The 18,622-nt window shown below is 42.4% G+C and overlaps 2 protein-coding genes across 2 annotated transcripts in view; both read left to right on the top strand.

Annotated features, from left to right (window-relative positions):
- Positions 1 to 11,977, top strand: part of copa (COPI coat complex subunit alpha) — a 12,595-nt gene extending 618 nt beyond the window's left edge. Inside the window, exons 2-30 of the mRNA XM_031870712.1 lie at positions 185 to 298; positions 407 to 480; positions 657 to 737; positions 824 to 900; positions 1,126 to 1,235; positions 2,933 to 3,042; positions 3,482 to 3,581; positions 3,864 to 4,082; positions 4,364 to 4,514; positions 4,637 to 4,703; positions 4,808 to 4,883; positions 5,026 to 5,108; positions 5,424 to 5,649; positions 6,096 to 6,234; positions 6,794 to 6,956; positions 7,160 to 7,306; positions 7,527 to 7,716; positions 7,823 to 7,918; positions 8,135 to 8,223; positions 8,384 to 8,507; positions 8,626 to 8,715; positions 8,832 to 8,932; positions 9,186 to 9,332; positions 9,479 to 9,619; positions 9,784 to 9,966; positions 10,120 to 10,230; positions 10,324 to 10,485; positions 10,941 to 11,135; positions 11,574 to 11,977. Coding sequence (XP_031726572.1) covers positions 185 to 298; positions 407 to 480; positions 657 to 737; positions 824 to 900; positions 1,126 to 1,235; positions 2,933 to 3,042; positions 3,482 to 3,581; positions 3,864 to 4,082; positions 4,364 to 4,514; positions 4,637 to 4,703; positions 4,808 to 4,883; positions 5,026 to 5,108; positions 5,424 to 5,649; positions 6,096 to 6,234; positions 6,794 to 6,956; positions 7,160 to 7,306; positions 7,527 to 7,716; positions 7,823 to 7,918; positions 8,135 to 8,223; positions 8,384 to 8,507; positions 8,626 to 8,715; positions 8,832 to 8,932; positions 9,186 to 9,332; positions 9,479 to 9,619; positions 9,784 to 9,966; positions 10,120 to 10,230; positions 10,324 to 10,485; positions 10,941 to 11,135; positions 11,574 to 11,633 — 3,626 coding nt within the window. The 3' untranslated portion in view covers positions 11,634 to 11,977. The remainder of the gene's footprint in view (positions 1 to 184; positions 299 to 406; positions 481 to 656; positions 738 to 823; positions 901 to 1,125; positions 1,236 to 2,932; positions 3,043 to 3,481; positions 3,582 to 3,863; positions 4,083 to 4,363; positions 4,515 to 4,636; positions 4,704 to 4,807; positions 4,884 to 5,025; positions 5,109 to 5,423; positions 5,650 to 6,095; positions 6,235 to 6,793; positions 6,957 to 7,159; positions 7,307 to 7,526; positions 7,717 to 7,822; positions 7,919 to 8,134; positions 8,224 to 8,383; positions 8,508 to 8,625; positions 8,716 to 8,831; positions 8,933 to 9,185; positions 9,333 to 9,478; positions 9,620 to 9,783; positions 9,967 to 10,119; positions 10,231 to 10,323; positions 10,486 to 10,940; positions 11,136 to 11,573) is intronic.
- A 436-nt stretch (positions 11,978 to 12,413) lies between these two features.
- ncstn (nicastrin) overlaps positions 12,414 to 18,622 on the top strand; it is an 11,002-nt gene continuing 4,793 nt past the window's right edge. Inside the window, exons 1-9 of the mRNA XM_031870713.1 lie at positions 12,414 to 12,554; positions 13,551 to 13,652; positions 14,235 to 14,358; positions 14,649 to 14,770; positions 15,899 to 16,044; positions 16,909 to 17,053; positions 17,212 to 17,324; positions 17,772 to 17,924; positions 18,013 to 18,117. Coding sequence (XP_031726573.1) covers positions 12,497 to 12,554; positions 13,551 to 13,652; positions 14,235 to 14,358; positions 14,649 to 14,770; positions 15,899 to 16,044; positions 16,909 to 17,053; positions 17,212 to 17,324; positions 17,772 to 17,924; positions 18,013 to 18,117 — 1,068 coding nt within the window. The 5' untranslated portion in view covers positions 12,414 to 12,496. The remainder of the gene's footprint in view (positions 12,555 to 13,550; positions 13,653 to 14,234; positions 14,359 to 14,648; positions 14,771 to 15,898; positions 16,045 to 16,908; positions 17,054 to 17,211; positions 17,325 to 17,771; positions 17,925 to 18,012; positions 18,118 to 18,622) is intronic.

The following is an 18,622-nucleotide window of genomic DNA, read 5'->3' as shown; positions in this document are numbered from 1 at the left end:
ATGTATATATATATGTGTGTGTGTGTGTATATATATATATTGTATTATTTTTATATATATATATATATATATATATATATATAAATAATACAAAGTAAACTAGCCTCCCATCGGCTGAAATCCTAATTTTTTTTTAAATTTATTTGATATTATGAGACAGTTGATCAGCTGTTCTACATTTCAGGCCTGAGTTTCCATCCCAAGAGGCCATGGGTTCTTGCAAGTTTGCACAACGGAGTCATCCAGCTGTGGGACTACCGGATGTGCACCCTGATTGACAAGTTTGACGAGCATGATGGTAAGGCCATGGTGTGGCCGATGTAGTAATATTATCAGATTATCTATTTAATAATCTGATTTGATGTATTTTGATTGATTTGATGTGATCTGTGTTTTTTGGCCACAGGTCCTGTCAGAGGAATTGATTTCCACAAACAGCAGCCTCTGTTTGTGTCCGGAGGAGATGATTACAAAATCAAGGTGAGACTGCTTATTGTTTTGCACCAAAAATGTGTTTGTATTCATGCTTTCTTGGGTTACTCACTGTGACGCCTATGTCTTAAAAGCAAAGGTTCTGTCATATTTAATATAATTATTAGATTATATACAATATGTTATATGTGTACATGTTAAGTAAATATTCCTATTTTATTCAGGTGTGGAACTACAAACTGAGACGCTGCCTCTTCACTCTGCTTGGACACCTTGATTACATCAGAACTACCTTCTTCCACCATGTGAGTTGTGCTGACACTTTAAATACATCTTCTTCCTTTCTAGTTCATCACTGATTTAATTAATACAACCATTTCCATTACTCTAGGAGTACCCCTGGATTCTGAGCGCCTCAGATGACCAGACTATTCGCATCTGGAACTGGCAGTCAAGGACCTGTGTCTGGTAAGACACGCGTTGAAGTTTTTCGCAACAGACAAACACAATTTTAAGAGTTATTGTTTAGTTATATAAAAGAATACAAACATAGAGCCTTTGTTTTGATTTCATATCTTGCACAAATCATATCTTGCAACCAACCCAACCAACCACTGTTTAACAAAAAAAAGTGAAAATAGTAAGATACCTGTGTTCTAATTCTGAATCTGTCCCTTTTTCCTCCATCCACAGTGTGCTGACCGGCCACAATCACTATGTGATGTGCGCCCAGTTCCACCCAGCTGAGGACCTGGTGGTGTCGGCCAGTCTGGACCAGACCGTGCGAGTGTGGGATATTTCCGGTGAGCGCCTGGGGGACGGCTGACCAGAGGACAGCGGGCTGGGTTGAGGAAGGGGTGGGAGGGTAGAGTGGTATGAAGGACGAGGAAGAAGCAGGAAGCAGATGAATTAAAGTCCTGGACCGCCTCTTCTTCCTCTCGTACTTGTAGAGGACAAATCTCTATGGGCTGTTTGCAGAAACACCTCTCCTTTTCAGGAAAGTCAGACAGGGAAATAGATGTTTTGTCAGAACCAATTTATAGTGTGCTATTTCTAAATGAAACACTGCACTGTAAGGGGTTCTGAATGAAGAAAGAGTTTACAGGTCAGAGAGTAAAATCTAATGTAAAATGTGGTTGAAAAAGACCAAAATAAGAAACGGGAGGTGTTTCTGTGCCTCTGCATGCTCTCAAAATCTGTGCTTGTTGATTGTATTTCTTGCTTCCTTTTCCTTCTCTTCTCTCTAACTAAACCATTAATTGACTTGCATCTACTATCACTTTCTTACCTGTGAACATGCGTATGATGTTACTGTCTTCTGTCCTCGGGATACATTTGCTTTCACATTTTGTAGTAAAGAGCATGGTTGTGTTCATACATTCAGCTTCTATAAGCTCCTACATCATAACTGGGTGAAGAAATTGCACGCTTGACTCACCATGTTTCATGCACGGCATCCATTTAACACGAAAGGAAGGCTTACTTTAATTATAGGAAGTCCATACTGCTTCTGATACTTTTATTGTACCATTTTTGCATTGAAAAAAAACCCGTCCATAGCTACTAACTAGTTTAAAAGCATTTATTTCATAAACTTAAACTCTCTCAGTACTGATTTTGACATGTTTTTATCCCTCTGGCATGACATTTGCACGGCTAGCTCTACTACTCAAAATATAACATGAAATATACAACAGCGTTTATATTTCTTGTACTAAAAGTCACCATATTGTTACGAACTTAATTCCTAACCCATAACTGTTACATTCTATTAACTCTGCATGTTACAGTGCAGAAACGTGCATGAGCCTCTAAAACAAATACCAACGAGCTCCTCATATTCCTGACATCCAACGCCCCATCAGAGCACGTCTTTTACAACGCAAAGCACCACCAACCCCCCCCATCCACCTCAGCCAAGTCTGCACACTCCCTGTGACCTCCTTATCCCATGCTCTCCCTGGAAACATCCACACTTGCACATGGGTTCCTAGTGCCACCTCCTTACCCCCCCGTTTCATCTCTCTGGTGCTGTTGAACTGTCTGTTCACCACATCGCTTTAATCGGCAGGAATCATGAATGCAAGCTGTGTTTTCTCAATCATTTTTTTCCTGATTATGTTTGAGTCTGGGAGCTAATCGGTATCTTTCAAATCAAATCAATCATGTAATTGTGGTTTTCTTCTCTATGCGTGTGTGATTCATTAACCCAATCAACCTTACTATTACAACCATGATTGTTTCCAGACTCGAGATGTCAGGGACTGAGAGAGCAAAGGTTGTGTTTGTGTATTTAGACCGTGTGTGTGTTCAATAGTCCAACAGTTCTCCCTCCTTATAATTCAGCTCTGTTGCCTCTCCTCTCTATTATATTGCTTAATATTTCATTATTTTAATAATGTGTCCCTTGTTTTTTTTCCTCCTCTGTATTTTGGTTGTGCCTTGTGTAACATGAATATGGCTCCTTCCTTGCACGCGATGCCCTGAATGTTGGTTCCAGGTCTGAGGAAGAAGAACCTGTCTCCAGGCGCTGTGGAGAATGATGTGCGCGGCATCTCTGGTGTTGACTTGTTCGGTGCCTCTGATGCTGTTGTCAAGCACGTCCTTGAGGTGAGCAGTGAGTTTCTCGTGTATGATTCAGTCTGAAGTTGTATGAATCAACCTTTAACTTTGACAGGTGAGCAACAGTTTACGTTCACCTGAGTGAAGTTGTCGTGCTCACTGGAAACGCCTTTTTAAAAAAGTAATTTGTGTCCCTCAGTGGTAAATGTTTCCTTTTCACTGAAAGCTAAAGAGAAACAAGCTTAGCATTGTAACAATACTTTAAACATTATTAACTGTAGCGTGTCGTCATTTGAAAGTAATGAAAAATTGAGACACAACCAGGCACAGTCACACTCTCATCTTTGGACTCCGCCACCTCTGATGGTGGTGTCTTCCCAGAGAAGGCAGTTGTAGAGAATTCCTCCGGTCCTCAGCCAAAGTGCTGGACCAGCTGTTAGATCTTCGTTTAGATTTGTGGGACTTGACTTCGTGTATCTGTGTGCAGGGTCACGACCGGGGGGTCAACTGGGCTGCCTTCCACCCCACCATGCCCCTCATTGTGTCTGGAGCCGACGACAGGCAGGTCAAGATCTGGAGAATGAACGGTATGTGACGCAGTTCATCCACAGTCTTATAACGGAAGCTCTGACATTTTATTTATTTAGTTAGTTGATTTGTCTCTCATTAGAATATAAAAGCTTGTGCCCATAATCAAAGTAGATTTTAATGGAAAGTATGCTTTTACCCAGCATGACACAGCAATAACAACACATAACATCAATAAGTGCTTCGTTTGGTACTTTATAGCATCTTTAATTGAATTACTGCTGGTTCATTTTCTTTCCCCCCCCCCCCCTTTTCTGTGGTCTGTTCCTGTCACGGTCCAGAATCCAAGGCGTGGGAGCTGGATACGTGCCGCGGTCACTACAACAACGTGTCCTGTGCCGTCTTCCATCCGCGCCAGGAGCTCATCCTGTCCAACTCCGAGGACAAGAGCATCCGGGTGTGGGATATGTCCAAGAGGACCGGAGTGCAGACCTTCCGCCGGGACCACGATCGCTTCTGGGTGCTGGGGGCTCACCCAAACCTCAACCTGTTCGCTGCTGGTAGGTGGTGACACTGGTCTGCATCTGTACACATTTAAACTAAGTCAAATAGTCTTGTTTCCTGTGTTTGATTATGAAAGTGTACAAATCATCACCTGCCTCAAAATAGACTGTCATGTGATTGAAGATGTCATTCACATCCCACGTTTTGGTTTCCGCTATACATCAAAGTACATTTTCTGTGCTTTATTAACATTTCAGAGACTTGGACATTCAAACACTTGGTGTGTAACTTTGTATATGTGCCTCTTACACTGAAAGACGGTCTGTGTGTCCTTCAGGTCACGACAGCGGCATGATTGTGTTCAAGCTGGAGCGTGAGCGTCCGGCATACGCCGTGCACGGCAACATGCTGTACTACGTCAAGGACCGCTTCCTCCGCCAGCTGGACTTCAACAGCAGCAAGGACACTGCTGTCATGCAGCTACGCAGGTCGGTCCTCTCTAGTGGTTCTGCATCCAGCCCACCCTCATTCTGAGTGATTACAGAATTTTGTTGACGTATTTGGATTCGAGTGAGTGTAACGTGCTGTTTTATACGTTTTCTCGTCCCAGTGGGTCTAAGTTCCCAGTGTTCAGCATGTCTTACAACCCAGCTGAGAACGCTGTCCTGCTCTGCACTGTAAGAATCTTTCCGTTAAAAACTTCTACAAATATTAATCCCTCACTGGTCTCTACAGTTAATGTGTTCCGTATGTTTTTTACAATACTCTTTACCTCCTACAGAGGGCGACCAACCTGGAGAACAGCACCTATGACCTGTACTCCATTCCCAAAGAAAGCGACTCTCAGAACCCTGATGGTACAGAAACGACTCACTGAAGTTCAACTGTTTTCCTCACACTTTGCTTTCACTATTGCAGTTGCTTTTGTACTCTAAGGTGTTGAATGTGATGCCAACAAACTGGATCCCTTTTTAAACGTACTGTTCTTCTTTTTCTCAGCCCCGGAGGGGAAGAGGTCATCTGGTCTGACTGCAGTCTGGGTCGCCAGGAACAGGTTTGCCGTCCTGGACCGTATGCACTCTGTAAGTCCATTCGCAGGTCTAGAAAGTATGGAAATGATTTGCGAAAGAATATAATAATAACTTGACATGGACTTCATCTTGAAACGTTGGGGAATTCTTAATAAATGATTGATGAAAGGCAGAGACGAGGACATTAAACTTGACCGTTGACTTCTTCATCAGTTTTTAAAAAATGAAAATAGTCGACATCTCATTTGTAAAACATTTTTTACTAAAATGTCTTTCAATCTTTATATCTACGCTCTCTGTATCTTTTTTATGAGTTTATCTGACTTTGTCTCAGCTCATCTAAAACCCTTGCCTCTCCTTTTCCAGCTGCTGATCAAGAACCTGAAGAATGAAATTGTGAAGAAAGTTCAGGTGCCGAGCTGCGAGGAGATCTTCTATGCCGGGACGGGCTCGCTGCTGCTGCGTGATGCCGACGGCGTCACACTGTTCGATGTGCAGCAGAAACGCTCTCTGGCCACCGTTAAGATCGCCAAGGTCAAGTACGTGGTGTGGAGCGCTGACACCAGCCACGTGGCTCTGCTGGCTAAACACGGTGGGTAGATAAGACAAGGACACTTATCGCAGAGTCGCAATGTCTATCGTATTCTGTCCTCTAGCTATGTTTGTGCTGCAAGGGCTGAGGCTCTGCAACAGGCACTGATTTGATTTAACTTGTGCGTATCAGGAGGCTGGTGAAATAATTTTCTGGGGATAATTGTGCACTCTTACCACAATACAGCAAAACAGACATATTTGCGTAACTCCAGATGCAAGAAAGCTTCATTTTTTGGCATCAAATTATGCTTTAAAGTCCAAGTAACTCACACAAAGAAGAGGATGCTGTGTTGGTAAAAGCACCGTCAACTATTTTATGAAAGGCTTTATTACAGTTGAATTAATTTGACTTGTCATTGGTTCAAACTTGATGTTGATCTGTAGCGATTCTTAAACGAAGCAAAGTCGGTCTAAATCTTCTTCGCCCTCTTTGTCGTCTCTCAGCCATCATGATCTGCAACCGCAAGCTGGAGAGTCTTTGCAACATTCACGAGAACATCAGAGTGAAGAGTGGAGCCTGGGACGAGAGTGGAGTCTTCATCTACACCACCTCCAACCACATCAAATATGCCCTCACCTCTGGGTATGTGCTGCTTAGTACAACAGTAGTTGATACAAGTCTGTTATCAGGCAGGTAAACTGCCTCCACTTTATACAGCCCACAACGACACATCCCAACACTCAGGACTTTAGTTTTACTCTCATGAGCAAACTAGATATTCAGAACAATGTAAGATCTTGATCAGATGGCGGAGTAATTACTGGAAGTGTAGACGAATGAAGCTAAATGTACCAGACTGATGGTGGGCACACATTTTCCGTTCAGTGTCTTCACTGACCTGATTTCAACGATGAAAGCAGTTTTTATAGTGCAACGCAACCAGCAGCACTGGATATGTAAATGCATAGACATCTTGTTAAATAACTGTATAACTGACTTCTTAATCAGTGTGTATTATTTGGAACAAATGTTCTGTTATTTCAGCGACAAAAAATAAAGTTTTCTGTTTGCTGTGTCTTCCTCAAACAAGGAAACCTGTAACATTAGATGTAAAGGTTTTTACAGTTAGAAAGAGCAGAATGCCACACACATCAACTGGTGAAAACCTTTAACATGGGGCTTTCCTTGTGTTTCCCTGTAGTGATCACGGCATCATCAGGACCCTGGACCTGCCCATCTACGTGACCCGCGTGAGAGGAAACAGTGTTTACTGTCTGGACAGGGAGTGCAGGCCGCGGGTCCTCACCATCGACCCCACAGAATACCGCTTCAAGCTGGCCCTGGTCAACCGTAAATATGACGAGGTGAATCAATTGTTAAAGTCTACTACACCTGCTTCCTCGCGATATTGTACTTAATGTGCAACAATGTAGGAAAGTATTGTAATGACTCTGCATCTCTAGTCTCCATTTCCTAGACAGTTTTACCTCATAAACCTTGTTCTGGCAATCATTTGATTCCCAAATTGTGGTTTAAGACATAATTCCTCTCATCGTTATCCCTCCAGGTCCTCCACATGGTGCGTAATGCCAAGCTGGTGGGCCAGTCCATCATCGCCTACCTGCAGAAGAAGGGCTACCCTGAGGTGGCGCTGCACTTTGTGAAAGATGAGAAGACTCGCTTTAGTCTGGCTCTGGAGTGTGGAAACATTGAGGTGAGCTGCTGCTGGACAAACTGTATGATTAGGTCGCGGTTTCTATGACCTGCACTATTTTTTTGCATGTTTTCAGCCAAAATTAGCTGAGCTTAATAACAATTTCAAGTTCACATCAAGTTCTAGTTTGAATTCTCCCTCTGCTGTTTGGATCATTTCTGCATGAGACTCGGGTTCAAGCACACTTGGGTTTAAACCAATCTGTTTATCCATTCTTCAGGTTGCTCTGGAGGCAGCCAAGGCTTTGGATGAGCGCAGCTGCTGGGAGCGTCTGGGTGAAGCAGCACTGCTGCAGGGTCACCACCAGGTCGTGGAAATGTGTTACCAGAGGACCAAGAACTTTGACAAGCTCACCTTCCTCTACCTCATCACCGGAAACCTGGCCAAGCTGCGCAAGATGATGAAGATCGGTGAGCGATGCAGACTTTTTAATGAACAAAGATGTGGTGGTTTTATTTTGAAGTTTGTGTATCTTGTTATGTCAGTGAACTTATATCCAAAACTCTCTGTTTGTAGCTGAGATCAGGAAGGACATGAGTGGTCACTACCAGGCAGCTCTCTACCTGGGAGATGTCAGTGAGAGGGTCCGCATCCTCAAGAACTGTGGACAGAGTGAGTTTAAGTGTTTTCTCTGTTCATTTACTGTAGAATTTTTAGGCTTAATGTTTTTTGGTTATGTATTCAATTTGAAAAGCAATCAAACATCTACCTAATCATCTTAATTTCTACATTACCGTACATGTGCTTACCAAATCAGTGTTGTTTTTTACATTGTTGACAATGGAACAAGAAGCCAACATGTGTAACTGTTTGTGTGTTTGTTTCCAGAGTCTCTGGCTTACCTGACTGCTGCCACTCATGGGCTGGATGAAGAGGCCGAGGCGCTGAAGGAGACCTTTGACCCAGAAAAGGAGACGGTGTGTTTTAGAAAACATTCTCTGGAGCTTTTATACACACAAGGACATCCATAACTAGTAGTCTGAACCAGAAGCAGTGCTCTCAATAGTTGTGTTTTTTTGTCTGTGTAGCACAAACGCATAATCTCAATAAAACAATGGTGGGTCGTTTGTCTTGTAGGTGCCGGAGGTTGATCCCGATGCACAGCTGCTGCAGCCTTCTCCACCCATCAACCCTCTGGACACCAACTGGCCTCTGCTCACTGTGTCAAAGGGCTTCTTTGAGGGAGCCATTGCAGCAAAGGGTGAGTCATAAATCTGCAAAAGTCCAATTGTTGAAAGTCAGAAAAAATACTTGTATAAGTTGTGGTAGCCGGTGGCAGCTGCTTTTGCCAGAGTAAGAACCGTGTTTTTGTGTTGTAGGGAAGGCCGGTCAGATGGCTGCCGACGTGGACATGGAGGCCGCAGGAGGAGAGGGCTGGGGAGACGATGCCGAGCTTCAGCTGGATGAAGGTAAATCCAGTGCAATTTAAGGAACGTTTTTTTAAACCTGACCTTACAGTGAGCGGATTGGACCACATGATTAATTCTGCACCTTTTGTATAAATGAATATTTCTCTGTCTCTCAGATGGTTTCATGGATGCTCAGGAAGGATCAGGGGAAGAAGGTGGGAAAGAGGAGGGAGGAGGCTGGGAGGTGGAGGAAGACCTGGACCTTCCTCCAGAGCTGGTGAGAGAAATCCCTCTACTAATAAAATGGAGTTAACAATGAACACAAGAACAGTGTTGATAGTTTTCACGTCAGGTCTGCTAAGTGCTTTTTGAGGTGACATGCCAATATTTTGTCAGCGTTACCTCTTTTATACATCTCACCCCCAAAGAAATGACACAGGCCTCAGCTAAATGGGGTACTAACAAGTTTTATTTTCTGTTCTGCTATATGTTTAAACTTTTAATTTCAATGTCTTTCTCTAATCCATCAGGACATCGCGGCTGGTGGAGGTGGAGGAGCAGAAGATGGCTTCTTCGTCCCACCGACCAAGGGAATGAGTCCCACACAGATGTGGTGCAACAACTCCCAGCTGCCAGTGGACCACATCCTGGCTGGCTCGTTCGAAACTGCTATGAGAGTAAGTACAACAATTCACATTGATTTCTTATTGTTTGTTTGTATTGTTTTTAAGTGTTTTTTTTTTAAATTTTGCCTGAGGTGTGGCCAAGCACAGAAGGGATCACGCTTTATACTGACATTTATTGTTCTCCTCGTGTACCACAGTTGCTCCACGACCAGGTAGGAGTTGTGAGCTTCGAGACCTACAAGTTGCTGTTCATGCAGACACTGTCCAGAGGCCGCACCTGTTACTTGGGGCTGCCCTCCCTGCCCTGCCTGCGTAGCCAACCCCAGAGAAACTGGAAGGTACAGCTGTTTTTTTTGTCACCTCTTCATAAGGATCGCAATATGCTCCTCAATGTGCGTCAGTGGAGACGGATGAAATGATGAATTAAGATGTACCTGCTTTCCTGTTTCTAATCAAAGACTTTTTAGTGAAAGTAAATATACAAATATTGTTATTTTTTTAGGACTGTGGGGCAAAGCAAGGACTGCCTGCTGTGGGCCTGCGCCTCTCCGACCTCATCGCTCGCCTGCAGCAGTGCTACCAGCTGACTACATCCGGGCGTTTCGAGGAAGCTGTCGAGCGCTTCAGAGTCATCCTGCTGTCGGTTCCTCTGCTGGTGGTGGATAACAAGCAGGAGATTGCAGAGGTGAGCACCAAACCGGCTGTGAATTGCAATCAATTAAAACTCCAAATGCAGCACCAATTATGCCAAATTTGTTTTTTTAAACCCATGTGGGGCTGCATGCTGCTTATAAACCTGAATATATAAATGTGTGACTTGGATCTGTGTGTGTTTCAGGCTCAGCAGCTGATCACAATTTGCAGAGAGTACATTGTGGGTCTGACCATGGAGACGGAGAGGAAGAAGCTGCCTAAAGACACATTGGATCAGCAGAAGAGGCTGTGTGAGGTAAACGTCTTCGGCTTTCTGACGTCACCTTGATTGAAAAAGCTGTTGTTGTAGACGGACCATCTGACGTGTGCGTCTGTGTTTCCCCTACAGATGGCTGCTTATTTCACCCACTGTAATCTCCAGCCGGTCCACATGGTGCTGGTGTTGCGCACAGCGCTGAACCTCTTCTTCAAGCTGCGCAACTTCAAGACCGCCGCCAGTTTTGCTCGTCGCCTGCTCGAGCTGGGGCCGAAGCCAGATGTTGCACAGCAGGTCGGTTGTGCGACATCCACAGCTTCATTTAGTGTTTTCAGTTTTGAGTAGGAAGCTGCACAGATGATGTATTTTTGTAGGCAAACCCAAAAGTTCACACTTGTTTCCTTGACGAAAAGCCAATAGGATATTTCCATTGGATTTTGTATTATTGCAGAAAATAAGCTCTGTAGCAAACACGTTTTTGTATTTAAAGATTTTTTTTCTGCAAGATAATCTTCACCACATCTTAACACCACACTTAGGTGTTTTTTTTTAAATCGTGATTGCAATAGGCAGAATAAAAAAAGCTGAAGTTATACTATAAACTATCTACACAACGAGGCTGTAAAGCCGTGATGTTTTGCAGTCTCATTCAGCCACTTTTCAGAACTCATTTCTGCAGCACTCTTTTAAAAGTACTGTACTGTTTTCTCATGTCTTGCCATCATGTTAAATGTCTTCCCACCATTCAGACCCGCAAGATTTTGGCAGCCTGTGAGAAGACCCTGACGGACGCCCACCAGTTGAACTACGACCCCCACAATCCATTCGACCTGTGCGCTGCCTCTTTCGTCCCTCTGTACCGCGGACGTCCTGTTGAGAAGTGCCCTCTGTCCGGAGCCTGCTACTGCCCTACGTACAAGGGCCAGATCTGCAGGGTCACACAGGTGGGTCGGGACTCGGGACAGCCATGCACAACTCCAGTCAAAATAATAAATTGCGTTGATATTCTGTTTTATAAAAGGACACTTTCGAGACCATCCGAGTCTCAAAAGTGTGGAGAGAAAACAATTTCAACAGTAGCGACTGTTGCTGAGTTAATGAACTTAAATATACATGTAGAATACTAGCTCATACAAATCATCATACATATTTATAGATCTTGTTTTCTTTAGATATGTCAGTAGTATTGACAGAAGTTTCTCTGCATATTGGAGTTAAGTTAAGAAAACAAGTGTAATAGATAGTAAGTGTTCTCTTGTTACATCAGAAAGATTAGTTGGGGGCTTCCTGGTTGATGTCTGTCAGTAGAAACGGAGATTAGTGAGTGATTATCTTTTTCATTATTTCCCCTCTGTAATCTTTAATTTCACCTTATTTTCTAGGTGACAGAGATCGGTAAGGATGTGATCGGTCTGCGTGTGAGTCCACTTCAGTTCCGTTAAGAGGTGGAGAAGACAAGACGAGGACAAGAAAAAGACAAATACATCCACATTTACTCTGGAGAAATAATATTATTATTAACACGTGAAATGAAAGCAGAGATATATAGGTTTGCTCACAGTGATGTTAAACTTCTGGGATCCTTTTAACTATCTTATTCATATGCGCCATCCTTCAAAATGCTATTTCCCTGCTGTGTCATCTCTGTGCTGTGGCTTTATTACAGCTGTGAACTTAACTGTTGTCTCTTTCCTGACTTGTATGAGATGAATAATTCAGTGAGCAGCACTGCTGTGTATCTGGGCAAAATGAAAAATAAAAATAAATGCCTGTTTATGAACAGAAATGCGTTTGTGTGGTGTGTTTTTGATGTGGTATGTGGCCACAGCTTTATGGCCAATGCTACTTAGGGATGATGGTTTTATTGCATGTATTCAAAGTTCACCACAGTGCTGAGTCATGAAGGAAGTACAGAGTTTAATCACTCTAGTTGGCATTATGTTGGGCCTTTACATTTAAACAAGGAGGCTAGGTGTTGGAAGGAGAGAAAGTAGTTATTACATGTATGTATGATGATTATTTTATTTATATGTGTGTGTGTATGTATATATATATATATATATAGTTCTATGCAGTACGTATGCCGTTACTCAGTGTTAGGAGTGTCATGGGTCCCAATATATATATATATATATATATATACACACACACACACACACTCTTAATTACTCCAGTTGCAGAGATCCAGAGCTGCCATTTTGAATGAGTCCGTCTCCTTTCAGGGTAGCGGAACCAAACTGCGGAACCCGGACGCTTTCCAAGTCAACACCTACTGTTGTGTTCTTCTGATTATCGAACCAGGAAGATGGATTTGCTGTCGAGCAAATGGCTCGTTAATTTGCTAGTTTGTTGGTTTTTCATCGGTAAGTTGTATTCAAACAGTTCTCATGTTTCACGTCCGTGTATTTGTTTGTTAGCAGAGTGTTTCTGTACGAGGTGGTTAGCTTGATGGACTTCTTTGTGCTCGGAGCTAGCCGAATGCTAAGCTAGCAAGCGCTAGCCAAAAAGCTGCCCTGTTTTGTCTTAAATCACAACTGCCTTTTTTTTAATACAAGTTTCACAATATGGGGTTCAGTGCAACGATTCTTGGCCCATTCCTGTCAACTGGAAATTCAGAAATAATTCTTTTTTATTTTGTTATTGAGTCTTTTCGACGACTTTCCGCTAACACTGTCACAGATTGTTTCTGCCCTGTCGGTAAACGAGCCGCCCAGCATCCCGTGATGCGCTCGAGGGATTATATGCTTTGATCGTTACACAAAACTACAACTATTTCCTCGTTTATTGTTGAATTGGTTGTCACAAAGCAGTTGAAGCACAAACTTAAGTTCTTTTCACATCTTCAGGGTGCCCTGGTACATTCGGCATACAGGTGATCCACCAAAAATAGCACTTTGTTTCAATTAAAACGTTTTATTTATCTATTTATAAACTGTAACGTTACTGCTTTTACACAAAGTGCTGCAACTGTTAGTGGACCAACAGGTGAAACAAGCCGAAAAGCTACATTTTGGTGGAGCTGCATGTTGACAGTTAGTGTCTGGAAAGAATGCAAGCAATGACTCATTCAAAGTAAATATATCGGTCTTAATTTATTGCCACCATTGTCTCAGAGAAAGGGTCATCTGCCCATATGCAAGAGTATTTACACTAAGGGGATCTAGTCTCAAGTCTAAAATTAGGAAAGTAGATTTATAAGTGAGGGATGAAGGATGTGACTCTTTTAGTTTGTCTGAATAATTAAAACCCACTCTCTGTTTTTCTTTCTTTCTTTTGCAGTCTTTGTAAATGCTATGCCCTAATGTTTATTGCTCTCCTGGCCCGTGCAGTTGTTGAAGTTTACTTTTTTTTCTTCCCAGGTGTCGGCTGTAATTCGGTGGAAAAGAAGATTTATGTGAATCTCAATTACACTATCCCGTGTGTGCGGCTGCTCAATGCAACACATCAAATAGGATGCCAGTGTGAGTAAAGCAGCAGATTATTAAAGGGATGCTTTGTACTCGTCACAAGAATCCAAGCATGCATCTAGGACACTCGTGACAAGTAAAAAATACTTTTATACACAGTTTGCAACTCTTAAATCAAGAGTATGTGCCCCTTATGGCCTCTGTGTGTCTTTCTTTGGCTTGGTTATTGTAGTAAAATGATTACTACTTAGTTTATTAAAACGTGTTTTTAAAGATTTGTCCATGTGGTTGCTCCAGGCAGAAACCTACAAATCAGTTCTGTGGTTTTGAGAGTCAGAAATGATTTTTCAGAAGAAGATAAAAGCAAATAAATTGCAGATAAACCAGGCAATTTTTCTCTGATTACTATCTATCAAAAGCTGTTAAAATGCAGTGTAGTGTTATTCTGTAGTGTACTGTTATACTACAAAAAGCCCCAGCAGCAGCACTTTAGTCTTTGTTGTGTCAAAACCTTTCCCGTAATGGAGAAGAGGTCTGGAGGACCGACATCGATTAGATAAGCTTTCAGGACATTTTTATCAGCTGTTGTATCACCTCACAGATGCTGATACTAAATTTCCTCTCTCTGATTTTTAGCCCATTTGTCAGGTAATGTGGGCGTGCTCCATGTGCTCGAGTCGGAGGAAAACCTGGACTGGGTCCTGCGCTCTGGTCTCAATCCTCCATACCTGGTAATCCTGGAGTCTCCTCTGTTTACCAGGTACAGTGAACATGTCTCACCCTGCAGAGGAAGCATCTCTTACTAGTTCCTAAGAGAGGAAGCTCTATGGTATACTTCAATGTCTCACCCCGTCACAAATCAAGAGTTTACAGTTGTTTACATAGATTAAATAATAGTGAAAATGTGTTCAATAAGTCCTAAGCATTTATTTCACTTACAGAAGATAAATGTACAGTCTATCCCTGAGGACAGAAGGTTGAATCACATTTCTGACCCGTGTTTGTACCCGCTTCGTTTCCACTGCCCCGTGCCGTCCGTCTGCCTGTCAGGTCCATCATGATGAAGTTGAAGAACGGCTCCAGCAGGGTGGCGGGCGTCGCTGTTGTGGCGGCAAACACAAACCCTTCCGATGGCTTCTCTCCACACACCAACTGTCCCAACGAGAACACGGGTGGGTGAGGGTTCGCCTGCTGAGACTTGTCCCTCAGTATGAAACCCGTTACAGACATTTATTTATTTATGATCCTCAGAGGGCGCAGAGCATGAAATAACACGTTGTAGTGGATTCAGTTTTAATGTTCTGTGAACAGTTTCTGCAACATTGTAGTGTCACCATATAGTCACGCGTGTACTTAAAACACAGATTTAATTCCTCATCGCTTTATATATATTTTTTTCTTCAGTTTGATACCATAAATTCAAAGCTGCAAGTGTGCATATGAGAGTTACTTTTTTAACTGAGCAAGAATAGTTTCAGACAGCCAGTGCAAAATCGCCTTGTCCAATGCTTTTTAATACTTTATGTTTTGTTATTTTATAATATTAAATAACAGTGGATGTAAATAGTTGCGAAGTGAAATGAGCCGCCGGTTCTTAAAGGATCTTCCCCAATTCTGTATTCAAATGTTCTTTTACTGATTTAATGTATAATGCTATAGATTTATGTAATGACCGTCAGTTTTAATTCATTAAACTAATCCTATTTTGTCCATCAGTTTGGTAAACAGCCCTAAATACTACATTACCCATGACACCACTGCTATGGAGAAGAAGTGATTCACATTTGTGGCATATTCAAAATACTTAATTTTTGAACAAAACATGTCACCATAGCTGCTAAATGAATCCAAAATTGACCCAGAATACAAAACGGAGTTGATTTACTGCTGCATATTGTAGTTCCTGTAATCTTTAGTGTTTGGGTTTTTCTTTCTTTAAGCTCGCTGATTGAATGTTTCATGAAGTTTATACGCACACAGGGCTTTGACTTTTTAATCAAAGAATCAAATGTTTTTTAATTGAGTTGTACTGATGATTGAACCGGGTTAATTTCATTCCCATCCAGGCTGAAGGAAAACAATATTTCATCTACATTTATTTAGACTTTTACATCACAGCTGTATAGGATGTATTAAGACAGAATACAATATTTAAAAGCTCACCTGTCGAAATTGAGGAGCTAGATCCTAACACCATTTTTAGCTTCACTTTCTATGCTTTAAAGAAATCCGTCCACTCTTCATGAGTGGACTGCTTTAGTATCAAGGCTGCTTACATGAACTCTATGTATTTCCCTCAGGCGTGTACACAGAGAGCTACGATCCAGCCATGGCCCATTGTAACGTGACAGTGTGGAACCCTTTGGGAAACGGTTTGTCCTACGAGGAGTTCGACTTCCCCATCTTCTCTATGAAGGACGACAATGACACTCAGGTCATACGTCAGGTAAGAGGACAGGAATCAAAAGAAGTTCATATTTTGTCTGTTAATCCCATTTGATATAATCACTTTGTTGTCTCTGCTGTCACAAAATGTCTCTCTCACTGTTTTCCAGTTGCCTCTGGTGTTTGAGAATAGACATATTTTAGAGGAAAAGTACAGTTCCAGAGAGTCTGATCTGAACTTGTCCCAGTAGTGGTTGAGATTAGGCACGATGCCTGTGAAGCTTCAGCAGCACTTAAGATCTTCTCTCAGGAGCCAACATGTTGTGACACATTATGTTCAGGACCCATAAATATTTAGCTGCTTTCCCACTCTAGTGTGTGACAAAAAGGTTATCTGCATATCTGCCTCTGATGCAGTGAACGTGTTCATAAGGTTCTCTTCCTCAGCAGCAGGTTTCATGTTGCAGGTTTCAAAAAAACAGCTAACCTGCCGGTTTAAAACTCTACAAACTGCTCTGTGAAGGTCTGTGTTGGTGACTTTTTGTTGATCCTGAAACATTTAAACGTCTTTATCCGGAGGCTGAATTCACGTCACAGTTTATCTCTATGAGTTTAAAGGTTGTGGTTGCTCCCCGTCTCAGATAAGATGGCTGGGTAGACAAGGGAAACTCTCCTGTAAGCTTTTGGTTTGAGGTTTGATCCCCAACTGTCAGAGTGATAAATTTAGCCCCAGACATGGAAGTTAATGTATCGCTGTGTTCAAACCTGCAAGTGTGCCCCTGAGCAAGAGCACCAGACCCAGTTATAGACGTTCCAACTTGTTCTGAAGGATTGCAAACTAATTGAGATTCTCTTAAAATACTATAACGTTATCGAACCCACACACGAAGATGTTCCTAATGTGTATGCTGTTCTCCATTGGCAGTGCTACATGGACCATAACCGCGCTGTGAACGGCAGCACTCCTCAGTACCCGCTGTGCGCCATGCAGCTCTTCTCCCACATGTCCGCCGTCACCGACACGGCCACCTGCATGAGGAGAAATGACATCGCCTTTAGCCTGAGCCCAGGTATTCATTTACACACTAATACATATCTAACAACAGGTTCACTTACTGTGCAAAGGCCCTTTTTAAAAGGCTACACACTTTGTCAGGGAGAAAATCTATTGAAATGCAAGAAAATATCCAATGTTTATGCTGTTTTTTTGTTCCGTCTCTCCCTTTAGAGATGGTTTGTGACCCCTTGAGTGACTATAATGTCTGGGCCTCCACTAAGCCTCTCAACAACACAGCCAAGGGCCACAAGGTGGGGGAGCACGTGGTCGTAGCAGCAGCACGGGTGAGTTACTGACCTTTAGTCCTGTACCCATATTTCAACATTTGTTAGTTATTATCACGTGAGTTCATGAACACCGTTAGCATTTCTTCAGCCAGTATCTGCAGTGATCTCACTCACTTTGAAAGCCTTCCAGTATGAAAGCTAAGACCAAGCGAGCTAACATGGCGCACGTGATGTAACGGTTACAATCTGAGCTTTATCGACTAAATTATGAATCAGTCAATTGAGAAACTAATCGGCAGATACGTGATGATGAAAATAATGGTTAGTTGCAGCCCTGCTTTTCAACAGAAATGCATTATAACGTTGGTAAACAAAGACCAGATGGGCTGCGTTCCCTCACAGTTTGCTTCATGCTGTGATTTAATAATGAGGTCATTGCAAGTTGAACTGAACTCCTTACCTTGATAAGACGTCTGCTTGACGGATCTCCTCTCCTCCCCGCAGTTGGACAGCAGGTCTTTCTTCTTTGGCATCGCTCCGGGAGCTCAGAGCGGCGTCTCTGGGTTTGTCGCTCTGCTGGCGGCCGCTCACGCTCTGCGGAATGCCACCCAGGAGGCTCCGCCTCCACACAACATCCTCTACGCCTTCTTTCAAGGGGTCAGTCGTTTACACGTCACTGTATTCACCGCTGTGCTTGACAACTCTAACCGTACTCATCTATTTCTTTTGATTTATTTGACTCCAGGAAACCTTTGACTACATCGGCAGTTCGAGGATGGTGTATGATATGCAGAACAATCACTTTGCTGTGGACCTGGACAACATTCACTCAGTACTGGAGGTTGGACAGGTGTGTATGTTTCTGTGTTCTGTATCAACCTGCTGAGGATATCAGATTTTTAGGTAATACTTAAAGAAATATTAAGTTTTTAATACTAGCAGCAATACAATACCGAGGGTTCGGTTCCTAAAATATATCTAACAAATACTACTAATCATTAGATAACTTTTGGTACTTTTTCATTCTCAGTGGACATGTGTGTTTGGTTTAATAATATATTTATGCCCGATACCAAATCCTACTTTAAACAACTTACTTAATAAACAGATGCCTTAAAAACTTGACTCATGAAACCATAATAAACTAAACTCATGTTATTATATTATTACAAACTGTGTATGTGTCAAACATATTGATGCCAAAATAATTATAGCTGCACCTTTTACATTGTGAACAGATTCGGTTAAGAATACGTAGTTGACTCTTTTTCACTTTAACGTTATAAGACATGAGTTATGTTTCTGTACGTGTGTGTGTGTGTGTGTGTGTGTGTGTGTGTGTGTGTGTGTGTGTG

Source organism: Anarrhichthys ocellatus, unplaced genomic scaffold (genome assembly GCF_004355925.1).
Source record: "Anarrhichthys ocellatus isolate YVR2014 unplaced genomic scaffold, GSC_Weel_1.0 scaffold54, whole genome shotgun sequence".
NCBI classification, from domain to species: domain Eukaryota; kingdom Metazoa; phylum Chordata; class Actinopteri; order Perciformes; family Anarhichadidae; genus Anarrhichthys; species Anarrhichthys ocellatus.
Note: the sequence above shows the minus strand (reverse complement) of the source record. Positions and strands in the feature narration are given on the sequence as shown.